Raw genomic sequence first — 17984 nt, forward strand, 5'->3', positions numbered from 1 at the left:
CACTACCCTGACATTGATTCGTTTCCAGTATGACACGCGTCTGAAGTTACATTTTGACATTTAAATGTAGAGTATATCAATTTAAGTAAGTACCAGTAAGTATGTTGAGTTATTTTCATTTCCTTAAAAATTGCTGCTGACTAAAGGTCGTGCTATGGTGGTGAAAACTGGTCTTTTGTGCTTGAGCTCTCAAACAGAGTTATGAACTGCAATCCGATTTGGATAAAGCTTTATAAACAGAAAAATGTTAAAAGCATGTCTGGAATGTAAATATTTCAAAACAACCATTCAGATTAAAATTCAGCTATTGTGTTATTCCTAAATAGGAAGTTAGTTTGCTGCATTCAAACGAGACAATGAAGAAAAAAAACAACAACTCTTCACCCTGCACGGTAAACAAAACATACAGGAAATAAAAGGCAGTGGCAAAAAAAGTTCTGCCTTCGTAAAAACAGCATGAACAAAAGGATAGGAACAAAAGACTTCCTAGTTCTCTCAACTTTAACTAAAGGTTACAAAAAAGGGGCTCCACCAATGTCGCATTTGGCTGTATGTAAAAGAGTTCATTGTGCTGTTTTCTTGTACAGAAAGAACTACACTGTCATGTTTTTAAATTGGACCATGCATCTGTTTCTATGTTTCTGCCTCCATACCACACTATGGCATCATTCCTGGCCACTGAAAACAGATATTTTCAATGTGCGCCCATACTGTAGCTACGAGCATAAACAGCAGATAAACAGAAAAGTTTGCGGTCCCTCTGTTACCGGCTCACAAAACAACACAAAGTCAACGCTGGATAAAACTCCAGGAGCTTTCCTACACAGGAGCATCAGTGTCATTACCCAACAGGGAGGAAGGGAGAAGAAAAGGAAAGGGTTGGAAGATAATACCATATATTATGCAGGGGGGTAGGTGGAATGCAAAAACAAGCTTTTTACAAGCGAGTACATGTCTGGTCTGGAAAGTCCATATAGGACAAAACAGTGTCTAACTGCTGGAGATGGCTGAGATACAGATCACAACAAATACACAAGTGTTGACTCATGTATTTTTCATCGTATGGTGGGTTGCTGAATTTTGACTTACTCATCAACAGCAAGTCATGGCATTTTCATCTGAGGGGTGTAACAGAACAAAAGCTAAAGCAAGCTGCTGGCCGCAGCGTGGGCCAAGAGAGGAGAGGCTGCATTGGGCAAATGAGTGTGAGTAATAAAATATGAATGAGAATGGGCGGTGTTTACATGCAGGCTGTGGGCTAGTGTCTGTCATGTTTATCAGACAGCTACAGAGAGAGAGATGCCAATCCTGACGCACACTCAAGTGCAAACAAGCCCCACAAGCCTTGTCTCTGTAATTGAGGCGCTAATGGGAATGGGTGGTCGGGGATGACGTTGGACTGAAGGGGGACGAGTCCAGACTGGGACTTCAAAGGGCCTGCTGGACGCTTATCAACAAAATGTGCTCTCATCAGACACAAGAAGATGGAACGGATGAAAGGAGTGCTAATGCACCTCCACCTCCATCCCCCATCAAACCATCCATTCTGCTAAATCAGCAGCAGACCCGGGAAGCCAGTCTACCACAGGAGGATGCATAGTATCAAGACACACACACACACACACACACACACACACACACACACACACACACACACACACACAAACACACAAAAACACACACACACACACACACACACACACACCAACACACACACACCATATACACACACACAAACTAAGGGTCAATTCAGTTCCTAAAGCTGGTAAGCAAGCTCATCATTGAACAGCAGAGTCATCACTGGGGATGGTCAAACATACTGTACATCCAGTAGGCCTTAATTAGTGCTGGGTGGTCATCCTTAATTTTTAACTGTATTGTGACGATATGATTTTGTCGTGTTATCGTTTCAACAAAAAACATGTTGTCCAAATTATTTATTAAAAAGAGTCAAAACCAAAATGAAAAAAAAACCCCAAAACAAAACATCTGACAAAACCACTCCAGAGCCTCGGAAAAAGCCAGTAAGAGAATCATGAGTTGAAAATGTTCTTTGTAACAACTGTTTCCAAGGTCAAAAATAATATTTGCCTCTAGTACTATGTAGCCATGTAAATAGTTTGGCTTGGTAGATATGTTTAGGTTTTGAGATATTTGCCTCTGTCCCAACACAATGGAAGTGCATCAAACTGTTATCTCAAAACCTGGGTACATCTAACTAAAACTACCCACACAACTACCTGCACATGCTACTAGATGTAAATAAAAAAATGTTTTGGTTTGTTTTGGGTTTTTTTGTTTGTTTCTCTTGCCATTTGAGTGAGCTGATCCTTTAAAAACTAAAAAGGTTACCTAAGTTTTTTTACACAATAAAGAGTTTTTGTCTTGGAACCTATTTTTTTCCATCTTCACTATCAATCTGATTCTTTCATATTTATGAGACATGTCATGCTATTTTATGTTTTATTTTATTTTATTTACATAATTATATGTATTCAAGCAAATCACTAAGCCTAAATGACAATCTGTCTGATGATCTCATTATGGCTCAGCACTGTGTTGACATGTACAGTGTACGCCTTGAGGTGTTACGGGAAAACAGTGATGAAATTGTCTTGTCACCTCAGCTTACCCTATCTGCCACCATAGAGTCACAATAATCTTTAATGTCCTGTGAGTCTAAAGCCAATTTAGCGAGGATGAATGAGGATAGTGGCAGCTCCCAGGTGACGCAGCCTTTCCCTTCCTCCAAGCAGCAAGCACAGATAGAGCTGCAGTGTGGAGCTCCAGAGACCTCTATATTTATCTGACACAGTAACAAGCCGCTGTCTGACTGCTGCATGGTGCAGTACAGCTGTACAGTCTCTCCTCATCCAAGCCCATCACCCCATCCCCCTCCTTTCACTCGGACTCTGCTCCATATTGGCCAGTGATGAGGGGACCAGGGATGACCTAGCAACGTGTCATCACTTTGTGAGCAGTCATGAATGAAATCACATGCGCGTCCTTGTCTGAGGGAAGAAGAAATACAATAGTTCCGTCACTGCATAGCTCATCGGTGGCACTTCACATGATGCTGGATTTCTTTACAGGAGGAGCCATATTTCATCCTGGGCCACCCCGACGCTAACAAAGCACCAACTGGTGATTGCTGTGTTGGAGTGGCCCATTGAGGCGGCCGGCCAAGGAGCTGCCGGCCTGCCAAGAGTGCCATGCCAAGAGGGCTGGAGAAGGCAGAGGAGCCCCAGCCACCTGTGCCCATTAGGCTGCGTGCTGACAACTGCACTGGGCCCTGGGGATCCCACCCAAACAAGCAGAGGAGAGAGAGGAAGGGGATGCACAAGACAGGGTCAAGGTCATTTTTTAGTCATTGACAGAATGCAGAGTAATGACATTAGACAAGCCAGGTTGCTTTATGGATTGTTGACACTGAAAGCTATATGGGGGAAGATTTGTAAAGAGCTGACATGATTAAAACTTTGTTTGGAACTAATGTAACGTCAATCTTCATGCTGGCTTACAGGGAGTTTGAAGAAAGGGTTTGAGGGGAAGTGTGTGGATGTCAGAGACATTTCATTTAGCTGTGTAATTCATGAAATGTCCTTTGTAATTTTATGACGCCCTTTCATCTCCTCATTGTGCACATGCTCAAAGAAGGAACAGGCGGCAAAACACCGCTGGCACGCTGAGGCCTGCATGATATCTCTTTTATAGATAGTGCACACACAAAATCCACACACAACACACCCTTTAGCTCCATGACTCATCCTTAGCTAAGCAGGATACAATGGTATGAGTTAAAAACATTTCTTTTCAATGAATATTTCTCTTCCTCTTTCTTTGCTTAGTTTTGTTTTGATCTGTTTTGTTTGATTTTTGTTTTTCTCTGTAAAACGTCCTTGGGTTTGTGAAATTTAACTTATTACTATTATTATTGTTATCATTATTACAACAACTCTCCTTTAGTTATTGTACAATAACTTTATCCCTGTTGATGTATCCCTATTCAGACTTAGTATGTACCTGCCAGCTTATTTTGAACCACTTGGTCACAAAAGCTTTAAAAACAAGACACATCCCACATCTGCACACACGCACATTCCCTGCCTGGGAAGTGGATCTGTTTTCAAAGAAACACACAACACACACATTTCAGCCATGTGTGGAGGGAAAGGTAGGGGGATCAGATCCTCCCGACCCCCTCCTCCCCCCCTTTGCCTCCTTACCACACACATAACAGGGGAAGAAAATAGAGGAGCAGTGTTTCTGTGACCTCAGTAAACCCGACTAACTATTCTGGCAAAGCAGGAAACTCTCCTCTCTCTGTGGTATGCCAGTGTACATCCTCACCTCTGCAGGAGAGATTTGTCAGCAGGAGATTTCTTTTTTTCCTCTGTGGAATTAACCTGTGCTCTCAGAGCTTACTTGCAGGCATGGCACATTATCTCACAGGAAGCATTGCCAAGCCAGCCCAGCAGTGAGTAAATGGCTGGTCTGGCCTGCACTATATGGAGGGATAGAGCCGGGACAGGCAGGCACGGAGGCAGACAGAGGCACGACTCAGGCGCCACTGGCAGGCACAGGCAGCAGGCGTGGGCCCTCGTCTCTCTCACCTCTCTAAGAGGCGTTACTAAGAGGCGGAGATAGCCCTCATCCTTCCTGTCATTTAGAGCAGGACTGAGGGGAGCCTACCACAGAGCCAGGGGGCCCCACAGCTCTGTCAGAGGGAGAGGAAGTTATAGTATTCACACAGATTTATGAATGAGTGCTGAGAGCAAAGGATGAGTCACCGCTTCCGAGCTGTACAGCCAGAAGGCAGCAGGCAGCCTATCACCAGAGGCACTGGGTGGCTCAACTAGACATCAAGCAGGCTGGAAACACACTACACACCGGGCTGACACTTACACAGGCACACTTATATTCACAAACCAAAACAGCAGGCACAGTCACGGTGGGCACAAGTCAAGGAAATTCTGTAAACGAAGAGGGATGGCACGTGAGAGAGGCGAAGTTTGTGTGTGTGTGTGTGTGAGTGTGCATGAGTGCCTGTGTGTTTTGATATGAGTGCAAGTGTGTCAGTCAAGTCTCTTTGCAGCATGACACACAGGTCCTATTTTGGTCAATCAAGTGTATGAGAGTAAACCTAGGAAAAGAGGCCAATCTGTCAGTGCTTTGAGAGGAGTCCTTTGTAGGCCACAGAGGACAGGAGTCGGATAAACTCACAGCACCAGCCATCAATTGAGAATAAGGCCTGCTGTTCATACATGGACAATAACACACTGTATAACTATGTCATCATGAATGAACTTTGCTAACTTGCAATCAAATTGAAATTAGACCAAGAAAGACACTGTTGGTAACATTAAAAGTTAGCAATGGCAGTTGACACGTGTCTGTGGCTTTTCATGAGTTTCACCACACTCTGCTCAAGCAGTGAGGCAAATATAATATGTTACAATTTTGCGTTTGGGAGGAACTCAAAACAAATTAAAGCATGAGGCAAAAAGGATTCCATTCTGACCAATCACACTTGCCACTCGTGCTCCAGGCCTCTCAAAGTCCAAAGGCAACCAATAAAACCAATTGAGCAGAAAAACTATTTGTAACCAAACAGAGTTTTCCCCCTTGCTTTAAGAGCGCTCAGGTTCTGGGTACTGAGTGAAGACGGTTTCTGTTTTGGGTGAATAAACTAACATCGGCTGCTAACAGTTCCTGAGAACGACATTTATGAATGTGACCTAGATGGGAGAAAATGTGGCAAAGGCCAGGAGAGGAGAGAAGAAGGAGGGAGGGTGCAGAGATGTCGATGAAATGTATTGAGACAGACACACACACACAAATATAAACAATTAAGTTGCAGTTTTCTGAATTGAAAAAAAAAATCTAATCTAAAAATCTAAGATTTTTTATTTAAAAAAGGAATAGTTGCATAAGCATGTTTGCTTTCTTGCCAAGATGACTTTAGACAACCACTCTACTGCATTGCTACAATATTTTACATTTTATAAATAATATGCGTATTTGCTTGTTTATCTGTTTATACAAATGCAGCCAGCTGGTTTAGCTTAGTCTAAAGGCTGGAAACAGAGGCAAACAGCTAGCCAGGTTCTGTCCAAAGGTTAAAATAACTTGTGATCAGCACCTCTAAAACTCACTAATTAAAATGTTTCCTCATTTTTTAACCTGTACAGAAAATGAAAAGAGAAAGAGAAGGTTGTTGTTTTAAAGGGGTTCCTGGCTGTTTCTTGGGCAGAGTGACATAAAAACCACAAACCATATTTGCACCAAATTTTTATGTACAGATTAAATAAAAAATATATTAATGAGAGCCATCTTACAGTCTGTTATTAATCATCTCCTAGCTGTAGATCTATATTTATCAGACAGATATAAACAAGCAAATAATAGTTCTCAAAATGAGAACTATTTCTTTAATACTAGTAACTCACTAAAATTATAAAAATGTTTGTCTATCTTTCCCTTTATATAAAATAAAAGTGTAAAAAAAAGATGATTGTGTTATGAGTCACTCATAATAGCATCATTATATAAATGTAGATAACTGATGTCCCTAAATAAAGATAAAAAGTTTTCCCATGAAGGTATATACCATAACTGCAAGAACAACAGTTGAAGAATGACAACAGAAACACACACACACACACACACACACACACACACACACAGACAGACCCCTCTTTAAAGCCTGTTGTCTCTTGTCTTGGACCACTGTTTAAAAAAACAGTGAGCATCCAAGAACACAAAGAGAACCAACGACTGCCATGACGCCATGGAGTTGTAACATTGTGAATCAATAGTGCCCAGTCCTCCAAAGAAATAATAGAGACAAGGGCGTGCACACATGCACACAGTGCCTGAGTTAACTGACGGACTGAGGATGACGTGTAAGAGAGATTCTTCCAACCTTAGCCATACAGACTGCACATGTGTAGAAGTGTTGGGTACTAACTATGCACAAACCCAATTTAGTGGTCACTCACTGAACAGCCCGAAAATCTTAGCACAGCGGTAGAGAAGACGATGGATCTGATGATTCCTTCTTTAGTTTGCTGGATGGGGGATGGCAGGAACGAATGACCCTGATCGACATGAGTGCCATCTTTTCGGCATTAACTCTGGCACACTGCCTAAGCTTTGCACAAAATGGAGCAGAGCGCAGGCGAGTAGTTCATGCTGGCTGGAAACAACGGATGTATGGACACTGAGTCATGGTGCTGAGTGTGCCCCCAGGAAAGCACCAGACTCTCATGAGCCTTTTTCTGCTCCTTGTCGCTATAACTACAGGACTTTAATAAGCGTCAGAAAAACCATTAAATAATCAAAAGCTACCACATATTTGTGGGACAAGCATCGGGGATGTTTGGTAAACAAAAAGGATTGGCAGATGATCATATACTCCGCCCATCGTGTAAGTACCCTCCTAAGAAAAACATGAAATAGATCACACTTGCATCAATACCATCACTATCAGTTTAGCTCCTTCTACAAATAGTTTCTGTATGGCTGAGCACACGTAGTCTGCACACAGAGCCTGTGCTGTGTATTCCCCCTCTTTATCCCCTCAGAACTGCAATGACTAAGCCAGCAGGAATTTCTACCTTATATACTTGAAGGGGCAGTCTCATTCCATCCAGCTTAACATACATTCTTTATACCTTAAGTGTCAATAAATCTAGCTCTTAGCCAGCACAAAGAGAGCATCATTTCTACACCGTTCGATCTTTCTACAACTAATCTTGACAACAAGAAGTATGAGCTATGTAGAAGCTCAAGAAATCAATTTACAAATGCCTGAGGTGAGAAAATGAGGATTTGCATTCTGTTTTCTATCTGATTAATATGTATTTTCTTCTCAATATCATTCAAATTCATTCAATTAAATACATTAGCATTGAGAGCCACAAAAACAAGTAAAGAAAATGTGTAAAATATGTATTACTTTGTATGAGGAACCCTGTTTGTGATAATTTTCTATATTTTCTTACTCTTCTTAGTGTCGTCTGTGCAACCAGACTCTGATATACTTATTACTGAGTGCCATATACTTTTTATGTTAGCACTGTACTGCTGTAAATACCTGCTGGCACACCAAATCTGTGAGTTCTGTGAGTAAAAAAAAAAAATCACACTTACATGAGTGTTTTTTTCAATAAGAATTAGCAGCCTGTTCCAGATTCACTCATTTGGTGGCTGTAGTTTTGTTTAGCAGCTTTTAATTCAAAATTCAGAGTGGCCATTATTTAAGTATTTTGATATACTTTCCACAAATAGATTTTCCTACTGTCCCCTAGTAAGAACTTGGTTTTGAATTTGGTATGTGTGCCACAGATGGAGTAGACTGTTTATGCTTCTTGGTTTTGACCTTTTCATATGATTTATTGACAATTTTAAAAAAGTTTGAAAATTGCCAGCAAAAATCAAGCAGTAGAAGAAACTACAAAAAATATAAAACTGTGGAGCTGATCTTAAACAGGTATAAAGTTTTGTCCACCCGTCTGAACCAGTTAACCCAATAGTTTTGTCCTCTAAAAAAATACTCTGTACCCTCGCTGCAAAGTGGGCTTAGGTCAGAGCACTCAGACCAGAGATATCAAGTGGGTCTCTGGCAAGAAGGGAGTAAACATTATTAAATGCAACAGTCTCTCGGGTCAGCGGAGAGCTCTCCTAACTGCCAGGGCTCCAAAATGCTTTAGCACTGCTGAGTTTCTTCTGGGTTCAGTACAAGGACACACAGAGCACAGCCTGTCTGTGGCATAGCAGGACAGCGGGACTCGTTACGTCAAATTTCACCTTACAACACTGCAGCTCACACGCTAAAAATGCAAACCGACACCACACCACTGTCAACCCAGTTACAAGTCAGTTTCACTTATTCAGAAAAACAAAGGCAGCTTCAGTATGTTAAAGTTTTCTTTCATTTAACTTACAGAGGGAAACTTGAACTCTGACATCTGTCTATCAATATCAACAGACTTGGATACATGGAACATGACGTTCCTTAAAATTAGGTAGCAGAAGATTACTGTACTGATACTGATACTGTAAGCTAATATTCTATCACATATTGGAGACATGTTAGCTATGTGAGGACTAACGAGTGTGTGAGTGTGTGCCTCCCTGTGGAGCTATGAAGACAAACCTGCCCTGAGACTGGGCCTGGACACAGCAGAATGCTTTTCTGCTTGTTTGCCTAATTGTAAAAGCCTCTTGTCTATCTAGCTTTGGCTCCATTCCATGGCTAAAGGCATGCCTGTCTGCAGCAAACACAGACCTGAGGAGGACTATCTGAAGCAGGCCAGACACTTTTTAGTCATGAGATCCCCAAAACTCAAAGCAAACAGCGTAAGATGTCAAAGGATCCAGGGCCTGACTAAACAAGCCAGTTGGCCACCACTGTAGTGATGAGAGAATGCCTCCGACAAGTAAACAGTACAGAGGTATGTGACAGCCGGAGCTGTTAACAGCCCCTGATAAGCCTTGCAGAAAAGAGTGAGGTGAAAATAGAGGAGGAAACACCAGCAGAACAGCTGACAAGGACAATCAGGGATGAGATCCAGGTTGAGGCTAAGTGAAGGGGAGAGCGCAAGAGAGGAAGAAACGGATAAATGTGTACAAAGCAGCGGTAGGGAAGGCAGGGAGGATTTACGAGGAAGAGAGGGGGGTTGAAGAAGGAGGAGGAGGAGAGATGAAAAACAAGGGGAGGGATGGGGAGGAGAGCTTTTTTTTTTCAACTCTCCAAGAGCTTGCAGTTGATCTTGTATACTTGACATTTGTCTGACATTTCCCCTCAGTGCCCCTCCTCCTTCGTATATCTCCTCAGTCGGGGCCTCTCCACGCATCGCTGCCTGCTACTAAAAAGTACCCAGAACCTCTGCTCCAATCTGCACTTCCCTTCACAGTCACTCCCACTCTCTTCCACCCAGCCACAAGTACAGCATTAACCTGGCTTAATCTGTCCGGCATCTCTAAGAGGGCTGATTCACACCCCCCAAACTGTTGTGGGAAACAGTATCTGGTGAGTGGATAAACGTGTGGAAAGAGGAGTTTTGTTGTCGCTCCATGAGGAACTAGGAGGCCCAGAGGCTGCTAGGCAGACAGCACTCCCTCCTCATGTAGCGTAATTAAAGAGGAGACCGGACCGTATTGACTAAAAAACCACTGCATGCCCTTGAAGGAACATCTGTACTGGAGAAAAACAAGGCAATTATGCAGAGAAGGTGGAGGGAGGAGAGAAGAATCTTAAGCAGGGGGGAAGAGAGGAAGACACATCAGGTCTACTAGAAATGGTGGGAAATGTTATCTGTGCATTAAACCTTCAGTATTAACAAACATCACAGACCTGCTCTGTTGCTATTATCACCAAGCTTCTTTCTGTCCTATTATTACTTCAGTAACTCCTCCTTTTTTTCCACTGTGTTGATCCAAAAGCCTTTATCTGCAGCCTTGAGACCTCAAGGCCTTCTAGATGAACGTATTCAGCCTGACCTCAGCCTGGGCCTCAGAGAGAAGTGAACTGGTTCAAACAATACTCCTGCGCTGCCTCTTAAGTGTGACGTGACAGAACAACAGAGCACTTCACCACATAGCGCTACATAGTATCTGCAGACGTGACTTAAAGGTCGTTGCCAGATTTGTTTTGCCAATGCCACAGATGACTGTACCTTTCAGCATTTTGTGAATATGAAAATAGGCTTTGAACAAGTTTTGTTTTTTAAACATTTTAAACTGTATATGGATCAAGCAAATTAATAAGTGCATGAGGTCAGTGCATTCACGAATAAACAGAGGCACAACAGTAAACACCAGAGCTGTTCTAGAGAAGCAGAGGTGGTCACTAGGGAAAGCACGCAAGCTTGATTACCACTATTTGTTCTGAGGGTCCCAGAGGGGTGGAGGAGGGTGGTGTTTGAGTCTCCCAGTAGACCATGGGAGCTATACACAGGTCTTCAATTGAAAAAGGCTGAGAGAAAATTTTCCCACCGTTATTTCACACATATGAGAGCAAAGAGAAGCTCACAGTGAACAGAAAGTTCACCAAGACAAAAATATTTATCTATCTCTGATTCAGCACTGATATGGGATATGGTATGGATATATAGACTCTAGGAGGAGAGAATAGCATACTGCCAGTCGCTCTCAAGTACAACAACATGTTGAAAATTGCTGAAATGCTGAAGCTGTGGCACCAACGTCACCCTCCGACCCACACATACACAAAACACAACAAAGCAGCAAAAAGATAAAGGATCACAATCAACAAATCTCTTCACACTAAACTATATACTGCATAGTTTGAGGGTTCTTATAAGGACACACTGAATTTTCTTTGCATGTTAACTATCACTATCATTAAGTATTTAAATATATGGCAGCTACCTTTTCTAAATTACTATGATTGAAATTTCAACTGTTCAGAAAGAGCTTGTTTATTGTGTGCTGTCTGTGAAGGAATTTGAATTTCAAATAAAAACATCAATGGTGCTTTTTGTATCTGAAGAATTATGTATGTGACCCAGCCTGAAACCTTAAAAAAAATTATTTATGACCCTGCCCTCTTGCACCCTAGAGAAAAATGTTTAAAATAATGCATGGATGGCCTGAGAAAGCTTGATCATTCTAAAATAACTGGATGAAAAATGATGGGTGAGAAGCATGACACAAAACCATAAAAATGGTCAGAAAGCAACGTGATATTACTATCAAAATTTAATCAACAGATCTGTGCTCTCTTAGTCTGTTCTGTGTCAACCTGGCTGTGAGAGTATATTACAAAGCCTCAAATTGCCTTCTACTGTAGCTTTGAAGATGACAGCTTGCACAATTTTTCCAATCAAAAAGCACACACTGTCTGTCTCTCACTCTGAAATCTGGGGGAAAAGAGCAGTGGATATATGTTACCCTGATTTTGAATACTGCACTGATGACTGAGACAAACTAATCAGAAGCAACAAATACACAAAACTGAATTCATTCAAACGAAAAGACTGAGAGGTGTTTAAATTTTAATGATATGACCCTCCTCTGAACTGTTTTAAAAAATGTATGACCCTACTGCAGAACCAAAGTTAAACAAGGATGACCCTCCCCCAGATTCTTCAATATACCCCTTTTTATAAATTGCAAAAAGTCCCTAAGGCAAATATTTAACTGACATGGTCCAGACAGGTAGACTAGCTCATTTCTTGGCAGAGCAACTTTAACCTCAACTGAGTATGCCTTTCTAATACCTGGTGCTCTATATTGCAACCATCCCTCACTCCAGAAATAGCCTGATCTAAAGACAAGGTCTCTATAATGAACAGAGAGGAAATGTTTGCACTGGCCCGTGGACAATCCTGCAGCCTGACGGAAATGAAGGAAAAACACTGCATAGATTCATGGGATTTGTTCACTGGTGAAGAAATGCACAATTTCAGAATGTTTGTGAGACTGGAAACCACCTACGTAGATCAAAGACACATCTGCATTTACTGTATTTGTATCACAAAATATCGCACAAACATTTCCGCTATTAAATTCAATTTAGCAAACATCCAATTTTGCAGCATTCCACACATTTCTCCTCTGGGCTGGAGTATAAAATAAACAAGATAGAATTCAGGTTACCTTTCTGACACTGGTTGGAGGTCCAGCAGCGGTACTCTTGTTTGTTGCCGAACGTTGTCTGTCGACACAAAGGGGCATCATCCTCCATGACGCCCGGGCAGACATTGTCACACTCCTTGGCCTTCTTATTCCCATTGATAATGTTGTTGTTGAACTCAGCATCCATAATAAGAGACCAGTCCACTGAGTCCAAGTAGCAGAGCTCAGGGTTCTTTTCAATCCGGATGGCTCCCCTGGTGATGTTCCTCAGGTTGTACAGGCCGATATCCTTTAGGCTGGTCATCTCGTAGATCACCAGGGCATAGTTGTAGAAGAGATTGCGCCCGCGTATAACACTCAGGTTGGGAAAGAGTACGCTAAGGCTGTCCAGGCCCGAGACACGAAACAGCAGCAGGTAGTCAGTGATAACTGTCAGTTTCGGGAAGGAGAGGGAGCGGAAGACCTCCTGGTGGATGTTGTTGGTCTTGTCGTTGATGAGGAGGATCTGCAGGTAGCCCTCGACCACCGTGCAGTTCTCCAGCCGCTTGAACTCGCTGATCTCATTTCGGATGTCGAAACTTGGACCACAGACTGGAAGACACAGAGAGAGAGACACATGAGGTTGCATCTCTCAATCAGGAAACATGTGATCTAAAAAAGCATTACGTACAGTATGCAATAAAGTATTAAAGAATTATTTTACTTTATTTATATATATATATATATATATATATATAAGAAATTAATGTACTAGTGTTTGGTGGGGAATACAACAGTACTGTGTTAGATTAGCATGTAGATCATTTTGAATTTATAATATTTAATTATAATAGTCTTCTTGAAGCATATAATCCTGTCCAGATGCTTAGCTGGTGACATGTCATCCATACAGGTAATACCAGACAGTGTACAGTGCCATGATACCATAGTTTTACATTAACATTATATCTACTTTCACAAGTTAGTGTTTGCTTTGAGTGATGGCCTGCAGTGACACACATTTATTTTTTGTAACAAGGGGGGCATTTTTTATATAGAGATGATTAAGGAAATTGTTATTTAGTTTCACATGGAGGTTCACAAGTTAAAATGTTGATACACCTTCTGCATGAGTCATATCAGATTCAAACCCCGCATTCCTCTGCAAAATGTTTTGTCTGTCACCTCAGATAACCCCAGCGCTTGAATAAGCCATTCCTCTGTACTCGGAAAACAACACTTGAAACCACACGCCTGAAAGCATCCCTGACACCACACACACACATGCACACGCACACACACACACACACAAACACACACACACACACACAAACAACAAAAGACACCATTTATTATTGATGACAATAAACTCTCTCTTTAACTGTACCTATCAATTACTACGTGGGAATCAATGATAGAAGTATTATCATAACGGCTGTGTTCTAATGCAGTGGCTTCTTATCTGATGTACCCTGCAGCCATGTCAGATGAACTCAAGTGCCCCTCATCCACACCACATGTCATGTTCCAACAGTGTTCATTAGATTTTATGTTAAACTGGATGTTATTTAACACTTTTTTATACATTTGAACTATCAATATTTATGGTTGGTTTGCTCAAGTTTGTATTCAGAAATTGTCAATTATTTATCCATTACTGTTAGCTATTTTAATTGTTTATCCATTACTTCCAATTATATACTGTAACCATATGTCCACTACTGTTAACTATGTTTGTAAATCAGTTGTTTTTTTTTTTAAATTGGTTATTCAATTCAAAATCTTTACATCTACCCTCAAGTGTAGAAATCCCCCCTACAATACAAGTACATCTGGTTGGGAATCTATGCAAATGCAGCCAAAAAGCTGAAAACATAACAGATAAAAAAACAAAAACAAACAAAACCTAAACTCCCTAACCATATATCATGTTGAAGATTTATCAAACAATAAATTGTGTATGTAATTACAAAAAAGGGCGCACTTTGTAACAACAGGTTGCATATTATTTTGAACTGTGTTAAAGACGGTTCAACAATCAGCACAGGAAATTCCTTGACATATGAGCTCCTCAGTTAAACCTGTTATGTTCTTAGAGAGACTTAGGATGCCATTGCCGTGAGTGACACTATCACAGGGCCTTGTCTAATGAAACAAACAGGCATGTCTTCAATACAAGTCTTTGATCCTTGTCAAAACACTGTAACACCCCTAGGCTTCATGACAGTATCTGTATTGGCCTGCCTCTGCTTTCCTCTTTCCAGATTCTTGCTGATGGTTTGACCCCTTCCACCTAATTTTGGGTTGGTGTCACTGGATTATTCCAAGATGGCTGCCCCCCTCTACCTCCTTGAAGGCTGATGCTTTTAAGGCAGCATGATTTTGTTTGGGTTTCGATTATGTTAGTTGTGACCAATTGTTTGCTTACACTGAGTTATCATTAAAGACCGTGTAAAGTGAAATCAGACATTTTCTTCTAAACACATTAAATAGGTCATAAATGTATTTCTAAAAAAGGTGTAAAAAGCATTTCAACCATTTAGATTTGAATTGTGGAGCTAGGCTTCACAAACTGTGTTTCCAGATTTCTGTGTCAGGATTTAGTAGGCGGGTCTGAAATCAGGGCCGCGTTACGTAACGCGGCCCTGATTATCATAAACCCGCCCCTGCTGCTGCTGCAGTATAAATACATTCAGCGCATTAGCCTCAGTCGTTTTCCAGCTCGCTCTCGCGTTTTGGATAGCATCAATTACAGTAATTTTCAGCTAGCTAACTAGTCATGACTCCTCGTGTGTGCATCTTCACTGGAAGTCTGGATTTTTGAGCAGTCCGTTGTGTCTGGTTAGAGGTGCCGCACCGACCGCCTCCCTCCCCGGCTTACGTCCTCTCGTCCCGCCGGTGCTACTGGCATTACGTGCCCGCCACCGACCGTCCCCCTCCCCGGCTTACGTCCCCTGTCCCGCCGGCAGCAGGTGCTACTGGCATTACGTGCCCGCCACCGACCGTCTCCCTCCCCGGCTTACATCCTCCCATCCCGCCGGCAGCAGGTGCCTATATCACCGGCACCAGCCCGCCACCGACCGTCTCCCTCACCGCTTACATCCTCCCATCCCGCCGACAGCAGGTGCCATCATCACCGCCACCGGCATTATGTGCCCGTCAGAGAGTGTAAGTAACGTTATGTGCTTATAAGTTATAATACTGTACATTTAGGCAATTAAATGCATTTTGCTGAATGTGCAAATCCTGAAAGTGATTTTAAATCATGCACCCTGTCATGCCCGTGTAATGTTAGCATGCATGTAATCGTGACATAATTTGGCCTTATTCCCTGAGCGTCATCCATCCGACAACACAATGATAACCGACAGGTAATATTTTATGTGCACCAATATAGCTATGACAAGGAATTATATGTAGACTGAGGTTTTACGTTTGTGTGTAATGTAAAACATGGACCGAGGGACACCTAAAATGAGCGTCAAAGTGGCTTCCGAGGTACCCACGAGGTATGTTGTGTGTATGTATGCAGTGGTCATGATGACAGCCTAATGTCTCTTTTCCTTATTCCTGTTTTCTTTTCCCACGTACAGGTCTCAGTGTCTTCCTCCAGCATATCTGGCAGCCACTGTTCCTGTGACTTACCTTGTGCCTAGACTTGGGCGGTATATATATTTTTTTCAAGCCTTCATAGCTTCCAGACATTTACCTTAGTGTATGGTATTTATTACACATTTCTGGAGACTAATTTCCGTGGTGACTAAAACATTTGAAATTAAACCACTATAACAGTATGAAGCACTCAGAAAGCACCTTGGTATACTGCAACACCTTTATACCGCCCAAGCCTACTCCTGCCTCAGCCAATCTCAGGACCAGAGCTCCACCAGCCTCCATTGTAAAAGAAGTAAGTTGTGACACACACAAATATATCATTACTCAATAATACATTTATTTTACATTGGACACATTTTATAAACAAATAACAATATAAGCAAGCAATAAACTAATAATAAAACAATCTAAAGGGGAGGTTTAAAACCTGTGTATTCCCCATCTTCATCAGGGTACTCCTGATGAATGCGGAGGACAACACAGGAGGGGATGACAACCCGGTTGTCCTTTCCCAGGTATCCCCAGCACCAGGACACAAAACTCCTGTAGGCCAGATAGCGAGCACGCCTGTAATAAAAAATGTAGAAAAATACTTTGATTTATATTTTTATGTATGTTTCTTTTTGGTATGTTGTCCTCTGTGTAATCAAATTTGACACTGGAGCTGTCTTTCACAAAACATTATTGACATGTGTTGTCTTTTAGAAGAACCTATCTGAAACCAAACTGAACTTATTTGTTTGATTGATGTAATAAACAAAAGCCTTTCCCTCCACATTTTTTGTCATGTCTTACAGATTGGGACCTCGGAAGATGAGTTTGATTCATCAACCTGCAGTCTACCTCATCATATTGGCTAAATGGATGGACAAGAAAATGGACAGCAGTTTTTTTATTCCAAAGAATTTCCACGACCACACAGCTACATTTTCAGAATTAATAATAATAATAAACCTATGATTGCTTGTATAAATGTCCAATCATGTGCATTCAGTTTATACATCTATATATCAAGGTGATGTACATGTTGGTTGATTTACTATGTAGTGAAAAACAGCTAAAGAATGAACCAGTATTTATCTGTCCAACATGAGAGTTTATATATAGCTCAGGAAGATGAAGGATTAAAATGGATACAGTCAAGCATCACTCATGTGCTTTAAGTGTAAATGAAATACACTGTATACATTAGTTAACTATAATATGATTGTATAAATGATGTAAGTTTATTCCCGGGTACTAAACCTTACCTCTCTTTGAAAGGCATGTCATTTGATCAACACAAGTGTAATTTATAAATATCCGAAATCAGTAAAACAATTATTATATTGTCTACGTTACCCAAATCTTTCCTTTTCCGCCAGTGGTCCATGATCTGCCTGATAAATGTTTAGGGCATTCTGCAGGGAGTAGGGGTTCTTCAGCCAAGCCTGGATGAAGAGTCATGCAGCGTGGCTCTTCAGGCAGCTCTCCACATCTACTCTGAACCTATAGGAATATGTGTAATAGGTGTTTTAGTGCTAGACATCTAGTATGCTGCTGCTTATGTATTCATTATTTGAATTATTATTGTGAAAAACAGTTTTTATTTACATACAGCATTCAGCTCCTTGCAGCAGACATGTTCAACCTCTGTGGGCATTGTTCTGCATTCTCCACATGTGCACCTGCACAAGTACATTTTTAATCACAGTGTGACAAATGTTAACCATTTCAGTTGTCAGTTCAGTATGAAGCCTGGTAAAGCAAAATGACCTAATCAGTTGAAGCATATTGTCTTATTC

General features: G+C 41.4%; 1 protein-coding gene across 1 annotated transcript in view; it reads right to left on the reverse strand.

The window, feature by feature from the left end:
* Nucleotides 1–17984, reverse strand: part of igf1ra (insulin-like growth factor 1a receptor) — an 82825-nt gene that overhangs the window by 49203 nt on the left and 15638 nt on the right. The window contains exon 2 of the mRNA XM_053318585.1: nt 12628–13197. Within this exon, the coding sequence (XP_053174560.1) occupies nt 12628–13197 (570 nt within the window). The remainder of the gene's footprint in view (nt 1–12627; nt 13198–17984) is intronic.

Source organism: Scomber japonicus, chromosome 5 (assembly GCF_027409825.1).
Source record: "Scomber japonicus isolate fScoJap1 chromosome 5, fScoJap1.pri, whole genome shotgun sequence".
Classification (NCBI taxonomy): Eukaryota; Metazoa; Chordata; class Actinopteri; order Scombriformes; family Scombridae; genus Scomber; species Scomber japonicus.